Source organism: Danaus plexippus, chromosome 17, assembly GCF_018135715.1.
Source record: "Danaus plexippus chromosome 17, MEX_DaPlex, whole genome shotgun sequence".
NCBI classification, from domain to species: Eukaryota; Metazoa; Arthropoda; class Insecta; order Lepidoptera; family Nymphalidae; genus Danaus; species Danaus plexippus.
In genome coordinates, this window is record NC_083548.1 from 4,087,828 (window position 1) to 4,111,312 (window position 23,485).

At 28.6% G+C, this 23,485-nt stretch overlaps 6 protein-coding genes across 7 annotated transcripts; 3 read left to right on the forward strand and 3 right to left on the reverse strand.

Annotated features, from left to right (window-relative positions):
- The first annotated feature begins 21 nt into the window (after positions 1-21).
- On the forward strand, positions 22-1,101 carry LOC133319288 (group XIIA secretory phospholipase A2). Its single transcript, XM_061523231.1, has 3 exons — positions 22-427; positions 491-736; positions 820-1,101. Exons 1-3 carry the CDS (start codon positions 196-198, stop codon positions 963-965), a joined length of 624 nt encoding a protein of 207 aa, XP_061379215.1. The 5' UTR covers positions 22-195; the 3' UTR covers positions 966-1,101.
- LOC116771258 (myotrophin) lies at positions 1,093-2,352 on the reverse strand. Its single transcript, XM_032663063.2, has 4 exons — positions 2,183-2,352; positions 1,881-1,991; positions 1,642-1,725; positions 1,093-1,546 (listed from the first exon to the last, which is right to left on the reverse strand). The coding sequence occupies exons 1-4, from the start codon at positions 2,249-2,251 to the stop codon at positions 1,460-1,462; spliced, it is 351 nt and encodes a 116-aa protein (XP_032518954.1). The 5' UTR covers positions 2,252-2,352; the 3' UTR covers positions 1,093-1,459.
- Positions 2,353-2,885: 533 nt separating this feature from the next.
- On the forward strand, positions 2,886-9,295 carry LOC116771257 (uncharacterized). The gene is made up of 9 exons (XM_032663061.2): positions 2,886-3,054; positions 3,126-3,332; positions 3,500-3,739; positions 4,045-4,164; positions 4,619-5,000; positions 5,588-5,769; positions 6,123-6,315; positions 6,824-7,414; positions 7,864-9,295. Exons 1-9 carry the CDS (start codon positions 2,974-2,976, stop codon positions 8,139-8,141), a joined length of 2,274 nt encoding a protein of 757 aa, XP_032518952.2. The 5' UTR covers positions 2,886-2,973; the 3' UTR covers positions 8,142-9,295.
- Positions 9,296-11,441: 2,146 nt separating this feature from the next.
- On the forward strand, positions 11,442-15,890 carry LOC116771274 (neuropeptide-like precursor 1). The gene is made up of 6 exons (XM_032663086.2): positions 11,442-11,519; positions 12,678-12,773; positions 12,856-13,639; positions 13,720-13,876; positions 14,231-14,263; positions 14,338-15,890. Exons 2-6 carry the CDS (start codon positions 12,678-12,680, stop codon positions 14,690-14,692), a joined length of 1,425 nt encoding a protein of 474 aa, XP_032518977.2. The 5' UTR covers positions 11,442-11,519; the 3' UTR covers positions 14,693-15,890.
- LOC116778648 (uncharacterized) lies at positions 15,779-16,660 on the reverse strand. Of its 2 annotated transcripts, none has more exons than XM_032672662.2 (4): positions 16,546-16,660; positions 16,315-16,455; positions 16,076-16,239; positions 15,779-15,876 (listed from the first exon to the last, which is right to left on the reverse strand). In XM_032672662.2, exons 1-3 carry the CDS (start codon positions 16,585-16,587, stop codon positions 16,090-16,092), a joined length of 333 nt encoding a protein of 110 aa, XP_032528553.2. In that variant the 5' UTR covers positions 16,588-16,660; the 3' UTR covers positions 15,779-15,876; positions 16,076-16,089. The 2 variants fall into 2 exon arrangements, with proteins under 2 accessions (XP_032528553.2, XP_032528554.2); XM_032672663.2 differs by having other exon boundaries at positions 16,072-16,239.
- A 5,676-nt stretch (positions 16,661-22,336) lies between these two features.
- On the reverse strand, positions 22,337-23,485 carry LOC116771263 (uncharacterized). Its single transcript, XM_032663069.2, has 2 exons — positions 23,379-23,485; positions 22,337-22,767 (listed from the first exon to the last, which is right to left on the reverse strand). The coding sequence occupies exons 1-2, from the start codon at positions 23,415-23,417 to the stop codon at positions 22,423-22,425; spliced, it is 384 nt and encodes a 127-aa protein (XP_032518960.2). The 5' UTR covers positions 23,418-23,485; the 3' UTR covers positions 22,337-22,422.

Genomic DNA, 23,485 nt, shown 5'->3' on the forward strand with positions numbered 1-23,485 from the left:
CCCTTTAGGAACTGACTTATGACAATCATGACATATCCACCAAACTAGACAGGGTTAGGAATAAAATATAAACATAAAATAAAATAGGTATGCAACAAGTGAATATGTTTTGACCGATCAAATATATCCACGTCAGGCATGCGCCCAGGTTTTAAGATATGACTAAGACGAAAACATCACAAAGAAATTTTGAAAATGGATATACCATACAGAAAGATTTTTATTTATATTCTCACCTTTGCCGCCTACGCTTACACGGGCATTGGTTCTACCATGTTAAGAAATCTCAAGGATGCAGTCTTGTCTGCGGAATCAGTATTTGGTGATGTATTTCGAAATGTGATTACGGTTGCTGAGAAATTTAAATCTCTTCATGATGTTTTTGATGCTGCTGTAGAAGAGGATTGCATATTTACATGTCCAGAAGGTTTGTATTGATAGTTCATTCAACATATTTATATGTACATTCTAAATTTTTCTTTTATTTTAGGACATAAACCTGTGAGAAATAGAAATCATGTGCCAAAATCTGATGGTTGTGGCTCGCTCGGGTTTGAAATATCATCAGATTATTTGCCCATTGAGCAAATGACCAGGTGTTGTGATGCACATGATATTTGCTATGACACCTGCAATAGTGGTAAAGAGGCTTGTGATTTAGAGTTCAAGAGATGTTTATACAATTACTGTGATACTTATAAATCTGTGAATGTTGCCGGTGATGCTATTACCAAAGGTAATTAAGACGGTGTACAAAGTGGTCTTAAATTAATAAGTAGATATTTCAATGACAATTACATATATTATAATTTATTTCAGGTTGTAAAGGTGCAGCAAAACTACTTTTTACAGGAACTTTAACACTTGGCTGTAAGTCCTATTTAGATGCTCAGAAGAAAGCATGTTATTGTCCTCCGACCAAAAACAAATATAAAAAGTATACTACTGGAAATGATGAACTATAGTTTGTAGGACAATAATATATTTAATAATTTATTTGTGTTGTGTTGTATTTTTTTCTACATAAGTAGCTGTTAATAATTTTCATTAAATAACGTAATTGTTTGTTACTGGTAATAAATAAAAAAAAGATTGATATCACATTTTTTTTTTATTTTAGCATTAAAAATCCTATATATTGCCATCTCTGTAATATAAAATAATTTATAGGCCCTTAAAGTTTAAAGAAATGCATAAAAAATGGAATCATTAAATGCATTTCAAAAATCATCTGTGCATTTGTTAGTTATAATGACTTACTTTATTTGTTAGTAATAGAAAACAAATAATACTAATGGACACAATCACAATACAGAAGTTATTCCTCATTTGTTGTTCTTATAAAAATAAATGATTGCAATATAAATTAAGACATGTAAATATCGTGAATATTACTTTCATCTAATATTTTTCAGCTTAAAAAAAAACAATATGTGAGTGACTTCTATGTTTAGCGTTTTTATGTAAGTAATTCCTTGATCTCTTCTTTTTCTGCCGCATCAATATATGGGGTGCCATCCGGTGTTTTTCCATTTTTGGATGCTCCCTGTCATACAATTTTCGTTATTTACTCAATATTATGTTTTAAGAAAAGAGAAATATAATCTCATAGAATTTTTTATAAGTGTTCATAATACTTACATGTTTTAATAGTGTTTTAACACAGTCTGTATGCCCTTCCCATATAGCTGCCAGAATTACAGAGATGCCGTGCTTGTCTACCATCTGTAGAAATTATATTTCAATTATATTTTTCATACAAAATTTACATGTTGTGTCTCAAAAATCGGGAATTGTAATTGTATTATAAATTCAAAGATTATGCTTACAAAATAACATATAATACAAAGAGTTTAAATTTTTATTATTAGATTAATTACATTAGGATCGGCTCCTTTGTCTAGCAAGTAGTTCACAACAGCTGTCTGACCATAATCTGCGGCATAATGAAGGGGCACTCTGCCGTCAATTAATGCATTCACATCAATTTTCTGTAAAAAAATGTCGTGGCAAATTTAATTCCTATATAAATCATTATTTTGTTTTTAATTGATGGATGATTATTTGTTTAAAGCTAAATTCACATTACAAATAAAAGGAAAACTACTAAAATAATAACTTTTAAGATTGGTAGATTATGGTCTGAGGAAATATTAATATTATTTATTCCGGACCGACTTACATTTTTCTCAACAATATCTTTAACTTGATCAATATCACCATTTTTAATACCCCAAACTAATTCACTCATTATTATGTACTTTCTAAAATCTCACTGTTTGTTTCTCACAAATAAAGAGTTCAATGAATCTCGATCTATCAAATCTCGTAGAATCAGAAATGCAAATTGCAAATAAGTGACAGATAACAAAATTGTTATAATGACATCACAGTTTCCATCGGATCGTTCATAATTATTAATTATACAAAGTGTATGTAATTGTTTCTCATATTTTTTTATTAAAATTATAAAATATATTATGATTTGAACCTTTAATTTATGGACGACGTTGCGTTGAAATATCTTGATTAAAAACTGGGCTAACCATATGATGCAGACATATTTAAAAATGTTATATTTAATTAAAATGTAAGATTTTTAAATATATCTTTGTACATTTAAGTAACAACATACCTCAGTTACCTTTTTCACGAACTCCCTCAGTTTATGAAATAGTATAACATAATATTTTTGGCAGGATTCAAAAAGAGAAAAATATTTTACGATGAGGTTATATATTAACGATATGTGAGGAGTAATTAGTGTTAAGAAATACCACGACTTAATTCTTTATTTATATTTATGATTAATTAAATTAAAAAAAGTATTCTGTTCGTCGGGAAAAATGTTAACGTCAATTGTTAAATGTCATTTAAAGATCGTTATTTTTTAAATTTTTTACATATTTTTTTAATTCTTCGTGTTTAATTTTCCATTTAGAATTTATGTTAAATATATTATAAAACTACAAAATGAAAGAACATGATTTTATAACAGACGTCGATTTTATGAAAATTCCGAAAGATTCTTCAAGAGCAATAAAGTTTATTGTGGTAGAGTTAAAGGATAAAGATAATTCATTTATGTTCGTAAGTCAATCATTTTATTTTGATAATTGTTTCAGGAACTCCTCCTTCTTCATATATATCCGTTAATAAAACGAATCGGTAATAAATTAAATAACAATACATCTGATGCATATGCATTGCCTGAAGAATATGCAGTTCAAATAAGCAATGTTTACACTTTGTGTTTAGATCAAATAAAGAAGTCTGTTGTGACATTGATACATGTTGTGAAATTGGAAAATAACAAAAAACTTTATCTCCAGGTATGCTTTGTTATTAAAAATTTTACAGAATGTGTATTTAGAGACTTTATTTAAAACATTTAAAAAATCTTTTAACACAATTTATGGTATATAATATATAATAGTTTATAAATTAGATAACTATTTATGGTTTTCATTATATATTTTTAATTATATTCTTCTCTTAGGAAAGTCGTAACTGTACATTGGAAAGACTGACATGGTGTTATAATAAATTATTGTCAATTGAAGAATTTTTAAACACACCTAGTGATGCAATTGACCCCGATAACCCTATAATTGCTATAACAATGTATTTTGTAAATTGGATTGATCAAACATTTGAGGTCCTCAACAAATTGTCTAACATTGTCTATCGAACGGATGTCAAGGATGACGAAGAACAATACAGGAAATGGAAGAATGAAGTTAGTTTTAATTTTGTATATAAATCATGTTACATATGTGTTAGTATAATTACTCATGATCTGAAAGACATACCTAATCCTCTAACAATATATATAATTTTTTTTATGATATAAACAATTATGTTCTTTTGTTATTGTTAAATTATTATCAACATAAAATAATTCTGAAATTTTATATGGTATTCTATCAGTAGTTTTATAAGTTAGGAATAATTTTATTCATCAATAAATTATTTTTCACCTATTTAATGATATTTATGATCTATGACACTAATATAATTAAAATTATGATTTTTGTATTACAGATTGTTGAATGTGTGTTGAGTCTTCACACATCTATAGATGAACTTTTGTTGTCGGCACTAACTCTCTGCAAATACTGTTTGCCTGACGACCAACCTGTGGTTAAAGCTCACTGCCAAGTGGTAAATATTCTATATATATATATATATTATTGTACTTTCTTTATTTTTATTTGTATTCTTTGCTCAGCTGTAATTCTTTTTGTAATAAAGATTTCTTATGCTGCATAATAAATATGTGATGGCTTATAACATGGCATGAAAATTTTATTTTTAAAATTTATGTTTTTATTATGTAACCCTTTTCTAAATTTTCTTTTATTAATGTGTAATTTATTTTCATATATTGCTTATATTCATAGTTAATGATTTTTTCTTTTTTTCGCAATACTTATTCAAATGATTCTAACATGTTTTAGTGTAAAAGGTATATATATCTTTATATTATACTTAAAATTTACAAGGTTGGACTATATATTTATTTACTATTCTTCTGTTGTTCTGTACATATTGAGTAGATGTAAGTTTTATATAAATGCATATTTCTTATTGAATTGAATAAATCATATATTTTTAGGTAATGAGGGAAACAAATGCGCTTCTGAGTTATCTTATTGACGGAGATCTAAATGCTGTCAAGGCCACACCCGAAACACTTAAGTTACCAATAAATCCATTCAACATTAATGTACTGATTGATGTTTTTAAGGATGTTTTGTATGTATTGGAAACAAACACAAACACAGCATTGCTGGCATTAGTCGTTCATTGTTTTAGTCAAAGTGTGTCACCAACGGATATGTTACAAGAGCATTTTGATGTCGGTTCAGGAACATGTATATGTTCTAAAAATGGTAATGCTGTGGATAATTGTAAGATTATAAAGGAATTTGATTTGCACAATGAAAGACTGTTGAACATTGGATCGTTTGCTATGTCGTGCTCCTCGGATCAGAGAAGTGAGAATTTTATAATATTTAAATCTTTAAATAAAACTAGTGTTTTCAGAATAATTACACTTTTCTTATTATTTTAAACAACATACCCGCGACGTTTCGGTTAAATAGCAGCAATTTGATCACGGATATAATAAAAAAGGCGTAGTAAGTTTGAAAACATTAGTTTTATTTAAACGAACACTCGCGTCTTAGATTATCATAATATTTAAGTATTTTATAAATTTCTCTCTTATTATAGTCGTTTCATAAGCTAGTATCGAACATTTAACTTTTCTCAAACAAATTGCATCTGTGAATTATTTGTAGTCTTAAAAATATGTGACACTTTGTCTAAAATATAACTGAATTATGTCACAACCATAGTTTATTTTTACTTATACATAAATGTATCAGGAGGAAAATTAGTTTTTTAAAATAATTAGATTATCAAATACCTGCCATCATAATTAAAGCTTTACTTAGTTAAAGTACTGTATCACAAATTCAGTTTTTGTAATTCACAGTAAATTTATATGTTTTCTTGGAATCGGAAGCTAAATAATATATATTTTGTTATATAAACAAATAAATATTTTAATAAATTTCAGGAATACTATCTCTACGAAGTGGACTTGCGAGTCTAGAAGCTTTGGACCCTCATTTAGTGCCAGCTGTGATGACGTCATCAAAAAGTCCGCACTCGTCAATACTAATTGATATTTGGAATCAAGAGGTCAAACAAATAAGGGATGGGATATTTTTAATTGTCGACCCCGCAGCTTTTGCAGATGTGAGCATATAATATGAAACGTAATTTCATTTTAGCACTCTGATGTTGTTACATTGTTACTTGATTATGGGTTATGTTCTGTAAATTTAAGTGTTATTGTATAATGTAAGCTAATGTAGGGATCGGTCTGAGTGAGCTTCGATCTAAAAATATATCGATCGACGGTTTTGATCTAAAAATATAACAACTTTTTACTCTAGCAATACTGTAATAAAGTGGGCAATGATATTATGTGTTAGGTATATTAGAATATTAGTGATTGACACACCAAGGAGTTTATATGTATTCAATAGAGTATTAAAGTTATCATTACTTTTTTGGAAATTTGTTTTAGAATTAAATATATTTTTCAGAAAGTTAAGCAAATGATGCATCAGAAAATTCAGGAAATAACTAAGGATAGTGCATATAATAATACAAGGACCTGTACAGTGATCAACATGGGTTGTGTAGTATATGAGTTCTTCAAAGTATATGAACAGTTTGAACCGGATGCATTGAGATCTCACGAACTTTTGACGCCTTTATTAAGAGATTTGAATAAAGGTATCAATTATTATAAATAATACATATATTAGACAAAACAAAGAGTTATGAATGTTATATAGTATAAATCATTTATATGGACATTATAATGATACCAATTACTAGTTTTTACCCGTGACTTCGTCCACGTGGACTTTAGAATTTAGCTTCGTGTTTAGATATGTTAGCGACCATTGTTAGCGACATCTATCGGCTGTGTCACATTACTTCATGCAAAATGAAACTAATATCGAGATTCTGCCCGAAATACACGTACTTCCGGAATAAATTATAGCCTATATCTTATTCTGACATCCAGTCTATATTACTGCAAAGTTTCTTCAAAATCCGTGATTTTTTTATGTGAAAGAGAAATAAATATTCATACATCGTCATGAAACTATAATATGGAATTTCAAAACTAAATTTATTTGAACGGTTGTTTGAGAGGAAAACTAAAAAGGTATTATGGGAATTCTTGTAAAAAAGTTCTAAGATCTTTTAATTTATATCTTGATATATATTGCAGTTCAAATGGAATGCAAAATCGTGAACAACTTACTATCTCAAGCGGGCGATCATAAGTACAACGTAAAAAAGGCCCAAAACAAAAATGCTTCATTTAAACAGCTTGTAAAGAGACTGAAACTGCTCTACAAACTAGTTAAAACAATAAATAATATACTGAATCCGTCAGAAAACGAATTTTACGATGAACCGGAAATGAAAAACATCACTCAGACCATATGTCTGAACGGAAATACTTACGTTACATCACCGAAAAAAATCAACAATATGACAAGAAGTATATTTGCAAGAACAAATTTGAGATCTTCCACAGGAAAATTTCCCTTAGCTGTTCTAACAAAACATATGAAGGCTAGAACGAATAATGAATTGAGTTTCTCAGTACAATTGGACCAAATATGCAATATATCTGATATAAAAATCAATCGAGAAGCTTCTATACTATATCAGACACCTTTAAAAACACGGTCTTTAAGAAAGGCTGTACTCAATAAGGTTGTGCCTATAGATTTAGAACAGAAATGGAATGATACGGAAAAAACTTTTTCGGAAAGGGAGAGTATGATTGAGGACACTAGCTTGCAAATTACAGGTGATTATTTTTTTATTTTTTTCTGCATCACATTGGCAGAATATACTGTGCACTTTTTTGTACGGGTGAAAGCCATATTTAAAACAGCAAAACACTTTTTATACTATTTTCATATTTATTTTTAATTTAAACGAAATCCTGATTTATTATAACCATATTTATTGAATGTGATAATTTGTACCATCAGGATTTACTGGTGTAAATCTATGTCTTGTTATATAATAAAAAAAAACTATAGCATTATTTTTATAGTTTTGAATTTGGAATTCATTTAATTAAAATTATATTTTGTTTATTAATATCAATTACATGTTGAATGTTGTGAGGTTACTGTTATAAGCCAATAATTTGGGTAGACTTTGGAAAATAGCTTCTTTTACAGAAATAATAAATATTATTTAGTGATTAATTACTATTTTAATCATAGTAATATAATTATATCTTTTCAGATGTTCTAAACCAAATAAACGATTTAATGTGCAACATAACGGCATCGAAAAGGAGTTTTAATTCGACAGTTTTCATAGAGAAGTCTTGTTATTTAGGTAATAAGAGTAGTGTGAAATTTGACCGCGTTTGGGACATTAGTGTCGACGATGTCGGAGATTTGGGAGTGTCGAATGACACGCCGTCAGAAATCAACACTCTGGAGAGAATTAACGATCTTGATTTGGTTGAAAGTAAACTGAGTGATTTGAAAACAGGACAGTTTGAAACTAGCTTATAAGTCGAGACGAATGTAAGGAGGGGTTTTATATATTGAGGTGTTCAAAGATTGGGTTTACTGTTTAATTTATTAATTTCACTCTTACTAAGTTTTTAATAAGTGTATACAACTAAGTTAACAAAATTGTTACAATATATTTTACATATATTTACATATACAGGCTCAAATAATTGAGTGGAAGGTATTTTTTTTTAAGTTTAAGGTAAACTTAATGAAAATGGCTCCTGGTAAAATTATGATAATCAAAAATCTTGTATATCATGTATTAGACGTAAATTTATCATATATTAGCTGTGCCCGCGACTTTGTTTGTACGGCAAATCTGTTTTTTTTTTCATTTTGTTCATTAACATTATTAAAAAAAATAATAACAATGGTAGTCTGAAGTTAGAATTTCCTTTTATTTCCGCAATCTGCATTCAGATGTTTCAAATATTATCAGAGACAAACAAACAATGAAAAATTGTATGAGAAATTGTCTCGGTAGATATATTTATCGTGTGTAGGTACTAAATGTATTAATTTAGAAAAAAAGCGGTTATTTTAATGAAAGAAACGTACTTCAATTTTTTATTATTAGTATACCTTTATGTCAATATTTTTGTCTCTCTGAGTTTAAAAAAAAGAAATGTTATCGAATTTCTGTTGATGAATGAAGTGTTGTGATAGTGAAGGAGAGTTTTTACAATGTTGATCCGACACAATCTTTTAGTTAGTATATTAATTAACGAACATGGCAACACAAAGCTCAGTTTGATGACTTTTCAACCTTCACGTCCTCAGATATAAATTTTTAAGTGCGAGTATTTCAACGATTCTAAAACATTTAATAATATATACCAAAATCAGTGTAGATTTTTATTTTGTGATGACATTTTTCTGCAATGAAATGTAATAGTAATTATAATAGTTGTAATAATTTTGATTATATTTTATATTCAATAACTTAAATGAATCGAAATGATTCTTCCATAGTTCTATAATTAGAATAAGTTGTTTTTTTTTTAAATTTAAGTACAAGCAAGCGTAAGTTTTGCTGGTATTTTTTTTAACATACACTTAAGTGAAAGTGTATTTATCTCACAAGTCCGTCCAGTGTTTGTGTCTAAACTTTTTTTTATTGTAATATGTAATAAAGCATAATTTAAAGAAAAGATTGTTTTTATTTAAATTTTTATTCATTTCTTCATATTAAATAAATAGTTTTTTTATTTTTTTAGACTTTCTAATATAATATCTCGTAATATTAAATCTCGTAATATTAAATTTATCTGCAAGTATTTTATCACATAATTTAATGTTGAAAGGCTCGTATTACTTGAAATATAAGTCTAAGTGATCCCTTTGCATCAAATTATACAGTCAACGTTCGAGCTCTCACTGCAAGTGATATAAAATATAATCTGTGGAAGAATATGGTATTAAGTTAATCTCGGTTCCTGGATAAAATGGAGAGAATTTTGATGAAGAATTTTTATTTGTAAGAAAATAAAGTGATAGATAAGGAAAACATGGAAATAAAATAATACTATATAATAATGACCAGTAAAATAATTCAAGGCTGCTTAATATTTCAGTCAATACAGTAAATGGTCCGAAATCCTATTTATTTTTTACAACTCGTTTATTGTTATAATATTGATCATTAAATTAAAATAAAATTAGTATCCTTATTTGCAATTTTATAAATCCAAATCGTTAATCCGGAAAGTATTTCCATCTAGTAGGTTTCTGTTACACAGAATTAAAAAATAATGTTCATATATATAATATAATCTGTGATGTTTCTAACTCCGCTACAACACGGTGCTGTGAGCACAAGGGAAGATCAAATACAGAATTTAACATGGCTAGTATAGAAAATGAATTATGACAACATAAACATGCAAGTCTACAACATATAACAAAATTGTATTAAAGATGCTTCAATGCCTATATAATATACCTGTTATTGCCACACTCTAACACCCGGGTCCGGCTAGCGATGGCTCTCAGTCATGAATAAAAGATAAACATCAACGTTTAAGTACATACCTACTAGTTTTGTGGAAAATAAAGTTTATCTTATAGTTTCCTTTAATAGTAGAAGTGTAAGTTTCTTAAGGATCGTAAGAATTAAACGGAAATAAAAAGAATATTATTTAATTTTATTTGTATTAAAATCGCATTTTTATTTTATAATAATAGTAGATATGGCAATGGAAATCAATAGAAGATAAATTATAGCATTATAAATTAAGATTTCATATCCGTATTAAATGCGATTATTTATTTTAAAGAGATTTTAGAGATTATTATATAATAATACATCCTCAATTTGTGGATGTTAAGGTACGACTTTTGCCTCAAACTTAACCTCTAAAAAAATATTTCTCCTTCAATTCGTCTAAATAAGTAAATTTCTGATGCAAATTTTAAATTTCAAATAAGTTAATATGTAATATGAATATCTCACTTAACTTTTATATACCCACAGCGTCAAATTAGTAGTGATTTATGATATTCCTTCATCGTATATATTTCCACAGATACATTATTTACTCATCCACCGTTACCAAGGCCTAGGAAAATAAATAAATATTTTAGTTTCATTTACAAAAATCGTTAAAAATAGAAATAATTTTATTCAACAAAAAATATTCTGCAATTGCAGAATTAGGTATGTTTAGTTATACGGAGTTTTAAATCAAAAATATATTTTAAAATATTACTTAATTATCACATAGAATTGTATACATTAGTACAAACGTACAATAGAAAAATAAGAAGAAACTCGTTCAACAAAAGTTTAAATATAACTACAATTTTTTCTATAGATAGTATACGATCTAGTGTATGCTTTAGAATTTAAAATAATAAATATAAGGCCAAAAATGTTTTAATATATATATATGTATATGAAATACATATAAGAATAGACAATTCAAATATATTTTTAAATATTTATATAACCCTGGATTCTATCTAAAAATAAAAGGACTTATTGATTTACAAAACGAAGCGTTTCACATAACATGACCTTATAAAGCAATACCGTTTTGCTTTTAATTTAAATAGACCCTGGAAAATAAGAGCTCATCAATTTAAGTGCAATATGCACCTAGTACCTGGAAAACTCCACCCCGTGTACATTCCTCCAAATTGTATACTGTCAATGATAGTTCTTAATTGTATGACATTGAAGATGAAATTGTACTGTGTTCGATTTTTCATGGGTGAGCCTCCGTACACGCTTGCGCACTAAATGTTACGGATAGGGTATAAAACCTCTGTACTCGGGAATTAGCTACATTCCCGCCAAGACGATTGAGTTTCAACCACTAAAAATTATAGAATAAAAAGTTTTGTAGTGTGTGGAAGTGGATTATACTTGTTAGAGTAAGTATAAAGTTACTTATTCCATATTTTTATTTATTAAAGTACATCTATTATTTCACCGGTCGTTTCTTACTTGGGTAAATATATTTTGGAAGTATGAAAGGATTGTCATTCGTATGGGGAAATTATTTTGAAGTGATTTTGAAAATAAGATGCCATGTTAAAATTGATTGAAACTAGGTTTGGATGGAAAAATATTAAGAAAATTTTAACAAAAAATTGTAAATATTCCGTTATCATTATTATAAATTCACGAAACACTTTCTTTGTAAAAAGTCATCTTAATAAAAGATAATTTCTTATAAGTTCATCAGAAAAATAATTATGTGTAAATCTTTTTCTTTTGAAAACGCTAAAATATGTAGACTCTATACTTTAAACAGAAAATAAACAAGATTTAAAGTATCTTTCGTAGTGTAGTAAAATTTACTTGAAAATAATATTATATTTTTTAAATTTGAAATAAAATGTTTATTTTTACTTTCCATTCCAAATTTATAAGGTTTAGTTAATACTTCATCAAAGAAATATATATTCGAATTATTTGTTTTACCTCAATTGATTATATTTTTATGTCAGAATTCTTTAAACCTAAAGTTTAAGGAACAAAAAATAATTACATTGATTAAGTCAGGAACAATAAAAATTAAATTTTCTGTTTACTATAATTCTCTCTTTTATCGCATACATTTATTTGCAAATGTTTTATAAGTAAAGGCACGGAAAATTCTAATATTTGTTCCATATATGCACTAGTCTAATGTCGACTAATATGATTTTCATAAATGCGGAACGTGTAAAACAGACTTCATTACGACAAAATTAAATTTTAAGCGCAGAGAAAATTTAATTTCCTCGTGTAATGTAGACGTTTAATCAAGCTTTATTGTTCATTTCTATAGTTACTTCAGTGTGCAATAAAATTATTTTCCCCCTAAATATATAGAGTTATAGGTAATTCCTTAAAACGTAACTACATTGAAACATTTAAAAGTTTCATGCCGATTTTCGAGTATAATATCAGGAATTTTATGCAACTGTAAATAAGTTTACAGCACCAGATCGTATATATTATTGATTATATGACCAACATAGTAAATAAAAAAATATCCAATTAAGAATTTGTATAGTAATAAGAAAATCTCTTATATATTTTAGATGAAGCGCGGAAGCCGCATAAATAATAAAAACCATAGTAGATGGTTATTTACACTTATAACATTGGCTTTGGTCTACTGTCTCTATGTAGAACAGGTAAGATAATTTACATGTATAGGAAAGAAATGGTATAAAATATTTTAGAGACGTTTAAAAAATATATTTTATTTTTTAAAAGGTCGTGGGTTTACCTTCTGATGCATCCAAGAATACTTGGCCTACATTTCCACGAAGAAATATCGCAGCTCTAGCTAGAGATGGCTATCTTAAGAGTATGACATCTGGTATTAAAAGAAGTATTTCAACGCTGGCTAAAAATGGACAGCTCCCAACGTTTAGATCGCCTTACGACGAAACTGACAAACAGGAGCAAGACGATGAAGAAGTGCAAGAGAAAAGGAACCTGGCTTCAATTGCGCGGCTTCGGAGCTATTCGGCAATGAAAAGAAACGTACAATCACTTGCAAGAGATGGTTACCGTTTCGGACGAGGTCAATACAGCCAGTCGAATGAGAAACGCAATATTGCTGCACTTGCACGAAATGGCTTAATTCACAAAAGGGATGAAATTATGGGTGATGAATATTATTTTCCATTTTACCAAAACCCTGTACCGCCATTAACTGAAATAGACGGGCCACTTGATTTCAATGAAGTGTATGATTTCCAACAATCTATAAATCCTGAAATGCTGCCGCCACTCTCACAGGTTTTTAAACGTAGTGATGTTGGATTTTTTCCTGATTCATTAAATACTAAAATGGATTACGATGGTAACTGGTATCTTAAGCGCGGTGCTGTTGGGATGCCAGCACATGGACTTTATAGACCAATTTACATTGAAACCAATGGAAACACGAGAAATAAAAGATCCATATTTTCTCTGCCCGATGTCCTTGATCGTAATGATATTTCCCTACCAGAAGATTACGAGAACGACAACGATGATAAAAGATCAGTTGGTATGTAGAAAAATTATATAACTAACTAAAAAGTAATTTTTTATTTATTACTATTTTTTCGGAATTTGCGTCTGTTACAGATGAAGATGATCTCGATGTAAAGCGTGAAAAATTCGTAAAGCGTCATATTGGCTCATTGGCTCGGTTAGGTTTATTGCCTTCATTTAGGTTTTCGGGTGGCCGCTACAGTAGGTCTGGAAGAGCTAGACTGCTTTTACCTAGTCAAGAATTATACAGGTTTCTGAAAAGAATTTTTCAAAAAATAACTGTCGTCCATGAATAGTAGATAGGGTGTGCTTTGACGCTTGAAGACGTTTTCAAAAACCAGCAATGCACAACTTAGAGGCATGTTAAATGTTAGATATGCACACGTTAATTGATGTTAGAATCGGTGTTTAGTTACATGTGTAGAAAAAAATATTAAAAACCTGATTATGAAAGTCGTCAAAATTATTAAAACTTATACCAAGCATGTGTTGTCAAATATTTATTCAATAGACAAAAATTGTAAACTACAAATTTTACTATGAGGAGTGTTTCGTGTTACCATACAAAGTCTGGACTTATTTTTAAATTAATTTTTATTTGTAGGAAGCATTCCGCTGACGAGAATTTCGGGATTAGGTAAGACATAACATTGTATATATACGATGAAAACAGTTATAAAAATGTAGGACTTATAATGACGTTTTTATCAGGCAATATATCGCTGATTCCGAAGTTGACGCAGCCATCGATTCAGACGACTCCAACCTACCGTCGCCGCCAATACCTGCTAACTCGCACCCGACCGGAAGGTACCTCCACCGTTCGTTGAGCAACGAAATACCTAATACCCCTTTACCACAATCTCCTTTGTCCCTTTCTTATTCCAACACCCCGAAGGACCCCTGGCAGATAAAGGAAAACCCGAAGTTCTATTATTTTAGGTCTCTCAAAGTTCCATACCACGCTTCAGACAAGAGATATTTGCTTCTTCCCGCTGTGGATAATATTCTATTGAGGAAGTCGTACCGCAACAGCAGTCTTCCTAGCCGTCGTAAAAATCAGTAGCTATGCGGCTGTAAGTCGGGTGGCTCAAAGTCACGCGGCTTATAATGAGCCAAATCATGTCAACCTGGGGATACTAAATTTCATCAGTCAATTCTATAAGTGTTAATCCTTTGATAACCTTAAACCAAGATTATTGATTGAAATTTTAGTATTTTCAGGATTAAACTTTTTGGACTCATCCGTTTGAGAACGGCTTCGTTGTAGGGCAAAGAAAAATTATATTTTTAAATTATATAATATTTTAATTCAGAAAGCGGGAACCTTTTGATGCTTTTAACTCAGACAATAACACTTGGTGTACTTATATTGATGTTATAATCTATTTAAGGTATATAGAACTGCGTTACGCCAAAATAAAAGGCTAGCAGTTAGGATAATTCATACTATAAATATTAAATGACAAATTGTAACCAAACTCTTTTATGATGTCATTTTAGATTTTAAAATAAAATATATTAGGCATTGTTGTCAATCGCAAATTATGTGTACCTATTAATGATATAAAAATTTGAGATTAGTCTTCTATCATGAAACGAGATAAAATATTATAAAAATAAATTCCAAATTATTAAAGAGTTCTAATGTCTACCATCTTGCGTATTGCGGCATGGTCTCTTTTCTGACTAGAATTAGCTGTGTTTGACAAATAAATAATATAAAAACGTAATATATATTTTATTAAATATTGTAGTAGGCAAATTAACTTGTTATTTAAGATTCCTGTTTGCGAATAACTTCGACAATAAAAGCAACTTTCCGTGATCATATTAAATAAAGATTTTGAGACATTTATACTGTAGTATTCTTTCATATATCCTTTTAAAGTTGATAAGTAGTGACCCGGTCTTGCAGTAGTTGTTTATAGTAGTAAATTAAATATAGAAAAAAAATCACCATGAAAGTAACTATGACATCTATGACTACTTAAGATTTAGTCAAAATTAAATCACAAATTGACTATTCTTTCTTCTAAAACTTACGGAAATTTCCGCGCACAATGAATATAGGAAAAAAACCTTTTTCTGTCAAACAATTCCTCCACAAATTAAAACAAATATTGTCATTATAAATAAAATGCATTAAGAGTAGTGATAAAAAATAAATATAATTTAGTAGCAATAAACATTTATTTAAACAATGAAACACTAAGCCGCGTTACATAATTCGTGATACGGTTGTGGAAACTGAAAAAACAAAACGATTATCAGAATCTTTGGCACAAATAAAAAAGTAATGTTTATTATCTAATCGACCATCTATGTTTTATTTATATAATGGACCAGACGAAGAAAAATACGAATAAATTTTGTAAGTAATACTACTATATACATGATAATTTGCTCACATGTTTAATCTAATTATTAAGATATTATTAATACCTGCCTATAAATGTAACTTTAACCGGAGCTCGAGCAATTCGCGGCTGCACTGAAAGAGCACCTGCCATTATTGCAATAAGGTAAGAAACCACGGCAAGAGCGAATTATGCCGACGTTTGATGGAAGACAACGGACAGCCGTGAAGCACCCTCGGCAAGTGGATCCAGGCTGAAAAATATGTTTGACTTATTAATATCAACTATAAACTTACGCTTAACAGTAACGCTCTCTCCTATAACATACCGTTTCAGTATAGTTACATGAAGTAAATCTGTTGAGAAATCTTCCTTGGGAGTCTTCTGATTCCTCTGCGGAACGAGCAAAACGTTGCCCTTCGAATTGAGAGAATTCTTCTTCTTCGGCAAAGATTAAGTTAACAGCTATCTGCAAGTTTATAATATAAAAATATTGTTTAAGACATTATAATCTATGTTATAAAAATAAAATTATTTAAATTTATAAAAATAATTATACCAGCGCCGTAAGGAAGACGAAAGCTAATTTTGCCAGAGCCATTTTTAAAAGGTTGCAGGAATTGGTGGAATTGTACTCTTCGTTTGATGATTCGAGATGGTGGAATGATATACGATCATGTCTTCAAGATTATATACTAAAGTATCTTAATAGAAATATGACGTCTACCTTATTGTGAATTGTTTTATGTACTAAGAGAATTATATAAAAGCGGTCTAACTAAAGGTTATTGTACATAAACTAAGGCGCTACAGATAGTTATGAGTTTTTAACCGGCTACAAAGAAATTGGCTCTAAATTCGACTAATACGTAAAATTAAATAATATTTTAAAAACGAAATAAATTATGTAACTGGATAGATAACATAATGTTTAAAATTAACTAATAATTTCCTGTTTTTGATACTTTTACTTTTTTTTTGAGACTAAACTTAAAGATAATTCAATATGTTTTTTTAAAAATTGCAAATATAATTAAATTTATATTTTATTTGCATAAAGTCAAATTACAAATTCGGTTCCAAATATGTTAATATTACAGGAAATATTTTTTCATTCAGTTTTTACTCTCCGTGTTCTCAATAAAATTTAAAACTTAAGGAAATAATATTTTTGTTGATACAAAATGCATTAAGTAATGTTTTATTCTGAAATCTTTCTTAGGGCTTCTGAATAGGATAACCTGCTTCTACAGCATTACTATTTTTCCTTTAGCGTATCTTTTTTTCCATTTTTCAAGATGTAAGAAATATCACGCAATTATGACACCCATACTTGAGAACAATAGCAATTATTTTATAGCGATGGGTTTAATTCATAGAAGAAAAAATTATATCTTTTATTTATAGGTCTGTATAATTTAAAAGGTGAATAAATTTCTAATATAGGTACGTATGTGTAATCAAAGATTAGGTTTTTCTTTATTATATGGAACACCATACACATATTACGTATGAAAACAAAAGCGAAGCGCGTGATAATGTAGAAGAAAAGCTATTTTCATGTATCAAACACAACAGACCAAGAAACAATACCGATCACCATGTCGAGATCGTGAGTTTTTGAGAAAAGGATATGAAGTGAATAAGTCAACAGGTTGGGATATTTTCCACCGGTATTAACAAACGTTTGAGCTGATAGATGATTTTTTCTTAAATATCATATTTATATATAGAAACTGGATATTGAAAGAAAAAGGATTCGTTTGTGAAGAAATCTAAGTAGGTCACTATTTCTACCATCGATAAATTTTGGTACGTAATGAATAACAGCTGTGTGTGTAGTAACAATAAAGATATCTAATAAGTTACACATTAAGTGACCAATATAAGAACTAGGAATATGAAAATATTTTACGTTTATATTGAATTACATAAAAAAGGTATTGTCATAAGTAAGCAATGAACAAAGTTATTATAGAGTTTTAATTTGAAATATGTTAAATATTCGAAAATAAGTGCTTTTTATTTAAAATAAGATGGAATGTTACCGAGAAGAATAGTGTTAAGTTACAGCATAATTTGTTTTTTCAAGATATTTCTTGTAGTACTTAATCGGTGTAGATTAAAATATTTAAAAAGTTCAGTTAATAAGGTACAGGGCCAATATTTTCACACTCACATATGTATATGTTATCTATTACCAAATTATTTTTGTATACCAAAGTATTGTTTTGTTAAAATTCATTTATTTCTTCACATGTATTTTTGTAATGGTATTAAAAATTGTTAAATTTAATGTAACGTTTGTAATCCAATCATGAGGACGCTTAAGTCATAAATTATACAATTCAGTTTCATGGTTTTCGGAACAATGTGAGTAATTAGACAGAATATACTGTGAAAATTTTCGGACTGATAAAATCCAGAAAATAAGAGTGGAATTTAATGAAATTTTCTTGATGCTCTCATTTTGCAACTTAATAAAGTACAGCGATGATAATTGAAACAAACATAAAACAATTTAATTTCAGTGTTTTATTAATAAGTCATAACTGCTAAAAATTTTTATGAGTTTTTAAATAAAACATATTTATTTTTATAGAGATTTGTAAATTTTCACATATAAATTAAGATTTATATAAAATAAACTTCGATTATAATAATTCATTTGGATGCATTTAACCCGAATACAACTTTATTATTACAAAACAATTACACCTACATATTTATTTCATTATTTTAGACTAAATTGTATATTTTATGTTACTATAATAAATAAAATGTTGAACAAATATTGAATAAATGGAAATTTATTTAATAAAGGTAATGAAGCTAATTGAATTGAACCACTGTGAAACAGAAAACAAAATGCAATTATTTTTCGCAGGCAGAGTCTCGGTACTTGAAGCGGTACTAAAAATGTTTTTATACAAAAATTTCTTCATGATTCTTGTCTAGAAATACTGTGAGAGATACTTTTAAGAATAAAATTTTGCTAGGTTTTATTCTGCAATTCTTTTAATGTGCTTTTTATTCCAGACGAATTTTTTTTATTTTAAATTGTATTGATCAAGTTCGAGAAAAAATAAATCTATTGGAAAGTTATTATCAGGAATATTTAGTTAACACTTATGAAGGAATTTATGTAAACAACAAATATTTTTTTTTATATTACACAAGTGCAAGAAAACTTACAGAATATTTCTAAATAAACTATAATAAATGCAACTATTGTTATTCGGATTTACTACGCGGACCTCATTATATAATAAATGCATATTTCGTAGTATTATTTTCACCAAAAAATCCTTCTGCGGTACGAAGTTATATTATTAATACTCATTTGGAAATTTGGTTGTCATTGTACGATTAAAATATAACCTTACAATGATATTTGTAAAATAATCTATGTTGAAAAGATTGGGAGGAAATAGAGGAGCAGGATGGTCACGTAATTATAAAAAATCCAAAGCAAATTTGGGTTTAAGTCAGAAATATACTTAGTAGATGACAATAAACATTTATTAATTGATCCCAAAAATATATGTATTGCTAATTAAAACCATATCCCGAATTGATAACAAGGAGACTTTTAAAAATTTTTTTTTTCAATGTTGACGATCAACCAATGGTGCAGTTGGTGGGAACCATGAACGAGCATCTCCCATTGTTGCAGTATGGCATGAAACCACGGCATGGACGTACGATGCTCATATTATTTGAGAGACAGAGTGAAGCTGTCACGCAATCCAGGCACCTAGCTCCGGGCTGAAATAAACAGTTGCTATAAAGTCTATGTTGCAATAATAAAATTAATCAATGAATACTAACCGTTTCAGTATAGTCACACGATGATATTCTGTTGAAAAAAAACCTCTCGTTCGGTCCGTCATATCCAGGGAAAGTAGTGTAAACAGCTGCCTGTATATTATAGAATTTTTGTAACAATTTAAATAGCTAAGAATTTCATTATTAACAAGGGCCTGTATAATAAACGGGCAAAAGTATATCATAAATATTTATAGAAGTGTTTAAAAAACTTACGATCGTCACGAGGAGAAAGAAAATTATACTATTAGCGAACATTTTTCAAATTTTCAGTATTAAATGAGAGTTTTGTTGGTTTCACTTTACCCTTGGTTTGATATAAAATAACGAAATTCTAACCTTGTTTCAGTTTATATACTGTGGAGTGTACGTACACAATTTATTATTTATTGTATCACATAATAGGGCCAAGATATCTTCACATAGATTTGTGAATTGTCCTTTGTAAAGTAGCTTATTAACATAGTTATAAGCCTTACTAACAATATACAATATACCGTATATGTAACTTGAATGAAATTAAATAGTAATATTGAAGAGAATAAAAGACTTCTAAGATATTTAATAAACATTATTATTCGATAAAAATTTCGAAATATTTATTAAATGTATTTATTTATAATAAATAAATGAGATGAATATTTTTTTTATAAACGTAAAAGAATGTCTATAATTAAGCAAATAGCTATTTTCAAGACTGCATACTGTGTATGTAGTCTGTCCATAGTTATCGCAAATGACTTTAACTTGGTAAGTTTTTAAATTATCTTGAACATGGTTTTAATAGTTTTCAATTCACAACCCTAAATAATAATTTAAAATAACCGAAAGATAATATTAAAAATGTGAAGAACTCTTCACTTTCATCAAAGTCTTCTAGCGAAATTTGATATAAAGTAATGATGTCTCTTTATCAAACTTAATATAAGTGGTAGGGTATTGGATATTATATAAAATTTTCCGGTCAGTTCTTATTGGTATATTGGATACTACATTTTTATATTTATCCGGTAATCTCTATTTCGTTTTAATCTACTTTTATTGTTGTGTCATTCATTGGACTGTGACTTTTTAGGTAATATCGTTTTAACAGACACTATAATTGCTTTATTGTGAATATTTTAATGATTGTAGTTTATTTAATATAAAAAACATTATTGATAAGTAATCCACAAATGTTTCCACTGTCTTTCTCGAATTGAGTTGTCAGTTAAAATTTTGTTTTTTTTTTCCAAAACCACATTTCTGTTTTGTATCGCCTTTATGTTGAACAAATTATGCTTGTTTAGAATGGTCGATTATAAGATTAAAGAAAGAATTTGTCAATTAAATTAATTCGTTTAAGGTAATTGTGTCCGAAAAAGGAATTAAAGCGGAAAAGAATTGTGTGTTTAAAGTAAATTTACGAATTAAAATATGTAAATAAATTTCCTAAAATAAAAATTATGAAATGTGATTATTATAATTGATTTTTTTTTTCATTCATTTAAATCAATTTATCCGATTTCAGACAACACCATCTTTTGCAAATAAGTTTAAAAATAAAACTACCAAAAGATAACTATTAGCTTTTACATAATAGCTATGATTAATAAAAGAACCGCTTGCTTATCACATCTGTGGCCGTGAACGAACCAAAAGCGAACAATAAAACTCGGGCGTGAACATAACATAAAAGCTATTTTCATATATAAATAACAATACAATGTAATAGTAGAAGACATGCCGACGTGGAGAGTTTCCGTGAAAATTATTTCAATGTGAATACGTTGAAGTGTTGTCAGTACGTCGTATAAAGATTTTATTACATTATGCCATGCCAGTAGCTGGCTGTTAGTTGTATGACTAAAAGTCACCTTGTAGTTTCGTTGAAAATTTGAATAGTTCAGGAAAAATTGAATTGTTTCAGATTGAATAATTGGAATCCTTGTCGCAGTATTAGAATTTGTTTTTAAGGTTTATAACTACCACTTCGTGTAGCTATATATATATATATAATACATCATTTGGTAATACCATTTATATGTTAAAGTTTTTGGCAATTATCTTTTATTAAAATTTTAGTTTCATTTATTAACTAATCTCATATATTTATTTTCTAAAAAGCCGGTAAGTATAGCAATTTAAGTTTATTTACTCACTGGCGCTGAAATATTAAAAAAAACAGTGAATCTCAATTTTTATAATCCATTTTATTTAACTAGTAAAATATAATAGTATGTTCAAATTAAACCTAAGTTAAATTTTATTACATAAGAGTCTACAACTAATATTGCGAGATTTTCATACATTTTCAGAATACTTCAGGACACTAATAACAATTATAAGTTTTATTTCAAGTATAGGCTGAGAAGGGTCGTTGGACTATCGACATAACTTTTCAAAGCAGGAATTTTCATTGAATCGTAACATTTATTGTGCTCTACAGACTGGGTCCTAATTGCATTCTTTCGTTGAGTGGTACTTTCACAAGTCAGATAGGAGTGTAGTATATTGGAATGATTTTGAAAGAACAGCTCCGGTTTTAGCTAGTTAGTAACTTTATTTCATGCATTAGTATATTTAAAAGAAAAAGATTTATAAGAACGTTTACGGCCAGACCTAATTTTTAAAAACAATTCGCTGTAGGTGTGGATGAACATATGCCTGAATTGCAGAAAGGTCTCATTGGATCATTACATGCTTTTAAAAGACCTCCAATTGGTTTACAAATAAGTCGTGTGTTACAATTATAGCATGAAATTGTCGGAGTAACTCCAAAGTCACATGTGGTCCAATTTTTGGTATTGATAGCATCTTCGTTTAGTTTTTGTTTTGTGGGATCTTGAATCGCTTGACGACGGACTCTGCCTTGGTCTTCATGAGATCCGCCCTGGGAGACGTGAGGTTTGCCTTGGTCAATATGAGAACCTCCTTGACTGACCTGACCGTAGCTTACGATCAACAAACAACTCTGAAAAATATTAAAGTCTAAAAGTAGTCCATACATTTTGATTTGTTAAAGGAAAATGTAATATCAATAACATGATATTGAAATTTAAATTGAATCAATGCAAATGTTATTGTCCTCCTACGTACAATAAACTATTTATGGTTGCGAGAAATTTATTTTTAACTTTTATTTTATATGTAAAATACAATAACACAAGATTATTAAACTCCCAACTTCAGTTTTAAGTATCACTATACATCTGAGAATGCTCACGACTATGTTATTATTATTATTTATTTCTTGATACACAAGTTAAAATTAATATAAGAAATGGTGGAAAGTTAAGTTGATGACAAGAGCAGAACTCGAACGTACAACTTTTAGAGTATCGTATTTCAGTGGCTGTAAGTTATCATGGGCTGACTCGAGTCAGTCAATTAAGCATTCTATATATTTGACCGTCATATCGGGATGAAGGTGCCATCTGTCATTGGTGTAGACGAATTTTCATTTTATATTTTCTTCTTTTTATTTAAGTATTAGCTCAATATTATTAAAATGTTAAGGAAATAATAACACGAATCCTTTATACTTATTTAAAAGTTATATAAAAATATATACAGGTATCTCACCATCGTCAGAAGAATCAGAATGCTTTTGAATGGAGCCATTCTTAGTACTGTATATTGTAAGTGCACGATTATTTTCCTTTTATATATTATATTGTAGTTGTTATCTG

Bases quoted from the DNA above. Each gene is read 5' to 3' on its own strand.
- LOC116771258 (XM_032663063.2), bottom strand. From the start codon at position 2,251: ATGAGTGAATTAGTTTGGGGTATTAAAAATGGTGATATTGATCAAGTT. The intron at 1,992-2,182 runs GTAAGTCGGTCC...ATTTTTTTACAG, and splicing joins AAGATATTGTTGAGAAAAAT to AAAATTGATGTGAATGCATT. The intron at 1,547-1,641 runs GTAAGTATTATG...ATTGTATGACAG, and splicing joins TTAAAACACTATTAAAACAT to GGAGCATCCAAAAATGGAAA.
- LOC116771274 (XM_032663086.2), top strand. From the start codon at position 12,678: ATGAAGCGCGGAAGCCGCATAAATAATAAAAACCATAGTAGATGGTTA. The intron at 13,640-13,719 runs GTATGTAGAAAA...CGTCTGTTACAG, and splicing joins CGATGATAAAAGATCAGTTG to ATGAAGATGATCTCGATGTA. The intron at 13,877-14,230 runs GTTTCTGAAAAG...TTTTATTTGTAG, and splicing joins CCTAGTCAAGAATTATACAG to GAAGCATTCCGCTGACGAGA.
- LOC116771257 (XM_032663061.2), top strand. From the start codon at position 2,974: ATGAAAGAACATGATTTTATAACAGACGTCGATTTTATGAAAATTCCG. The intron at 3,740-4,044 runs GTTAGTTTTAAT...TTTGTATTACAG, and splicing joins ACAGGAAATGGAAGAATGAA to ATTGTTGAATGTGTGTTGAG. The intron at 4,165-4,618 runs GTAAATATTCTA...ATATATTTTTAG, and splicing joins TTAAAGCTCACTGCCAAGTG to GTAATGAGGGAAACAAATGC.
- LOC116771263 (XM_032663069.2), bottom strand. From the start codon at position 23,417: ATGGCTCCATTCAAAAGCATTCTGATTCTTCTGACGATG. The intron at 22,768-23,378 runs GTGAGATACCTG...AATATTTTTCAG, and splicing joins TTCTGATTCTTCTGACGATG to AGTTGTTTGTTGATCGTAAG.
- LOC133319288 (XM_061523231.1), top strand. From the start codon at position 196: ATGGATATACCATACAGAAAGATTTTTATTTATATTCTCACCTTTGCC. The intron at 428-490 runs GTTTGTATTGAT...CTTTTATTTTAG, and splicing joins CATATTTACATGTCCAGAAG to GACATAAACCTGTGAGAAAT. The intron at 737-819 runs GTAATTAAGACG...AATTTATTTCAG, and splicing joins CGGTGATGCTATTACCAAAG to GTTGTAAAGGTGCAGCAAAA.
- LOC116778648 (XM_032672662.2), bottom strand. From the start codon at position 16,587: ATGGCTCTGGCAAAATTAGCTTTCGTCTTCCTTACGGCGCTG. The intron at 16,456-16,545 runs GTATAATTATTT...ATAAACTTGCAG, and splicing joins TCGTCTTCCTTACGGCGCTG to ATAGCTGTTAACTTAATCTT. The intron at 16,240-16,314 runs GTATGTTATAGG...CATATTTTTCAG, and splicing joins CATGTAACTATACTGAAACG to CCTGGATCCACTTGCCGAGG.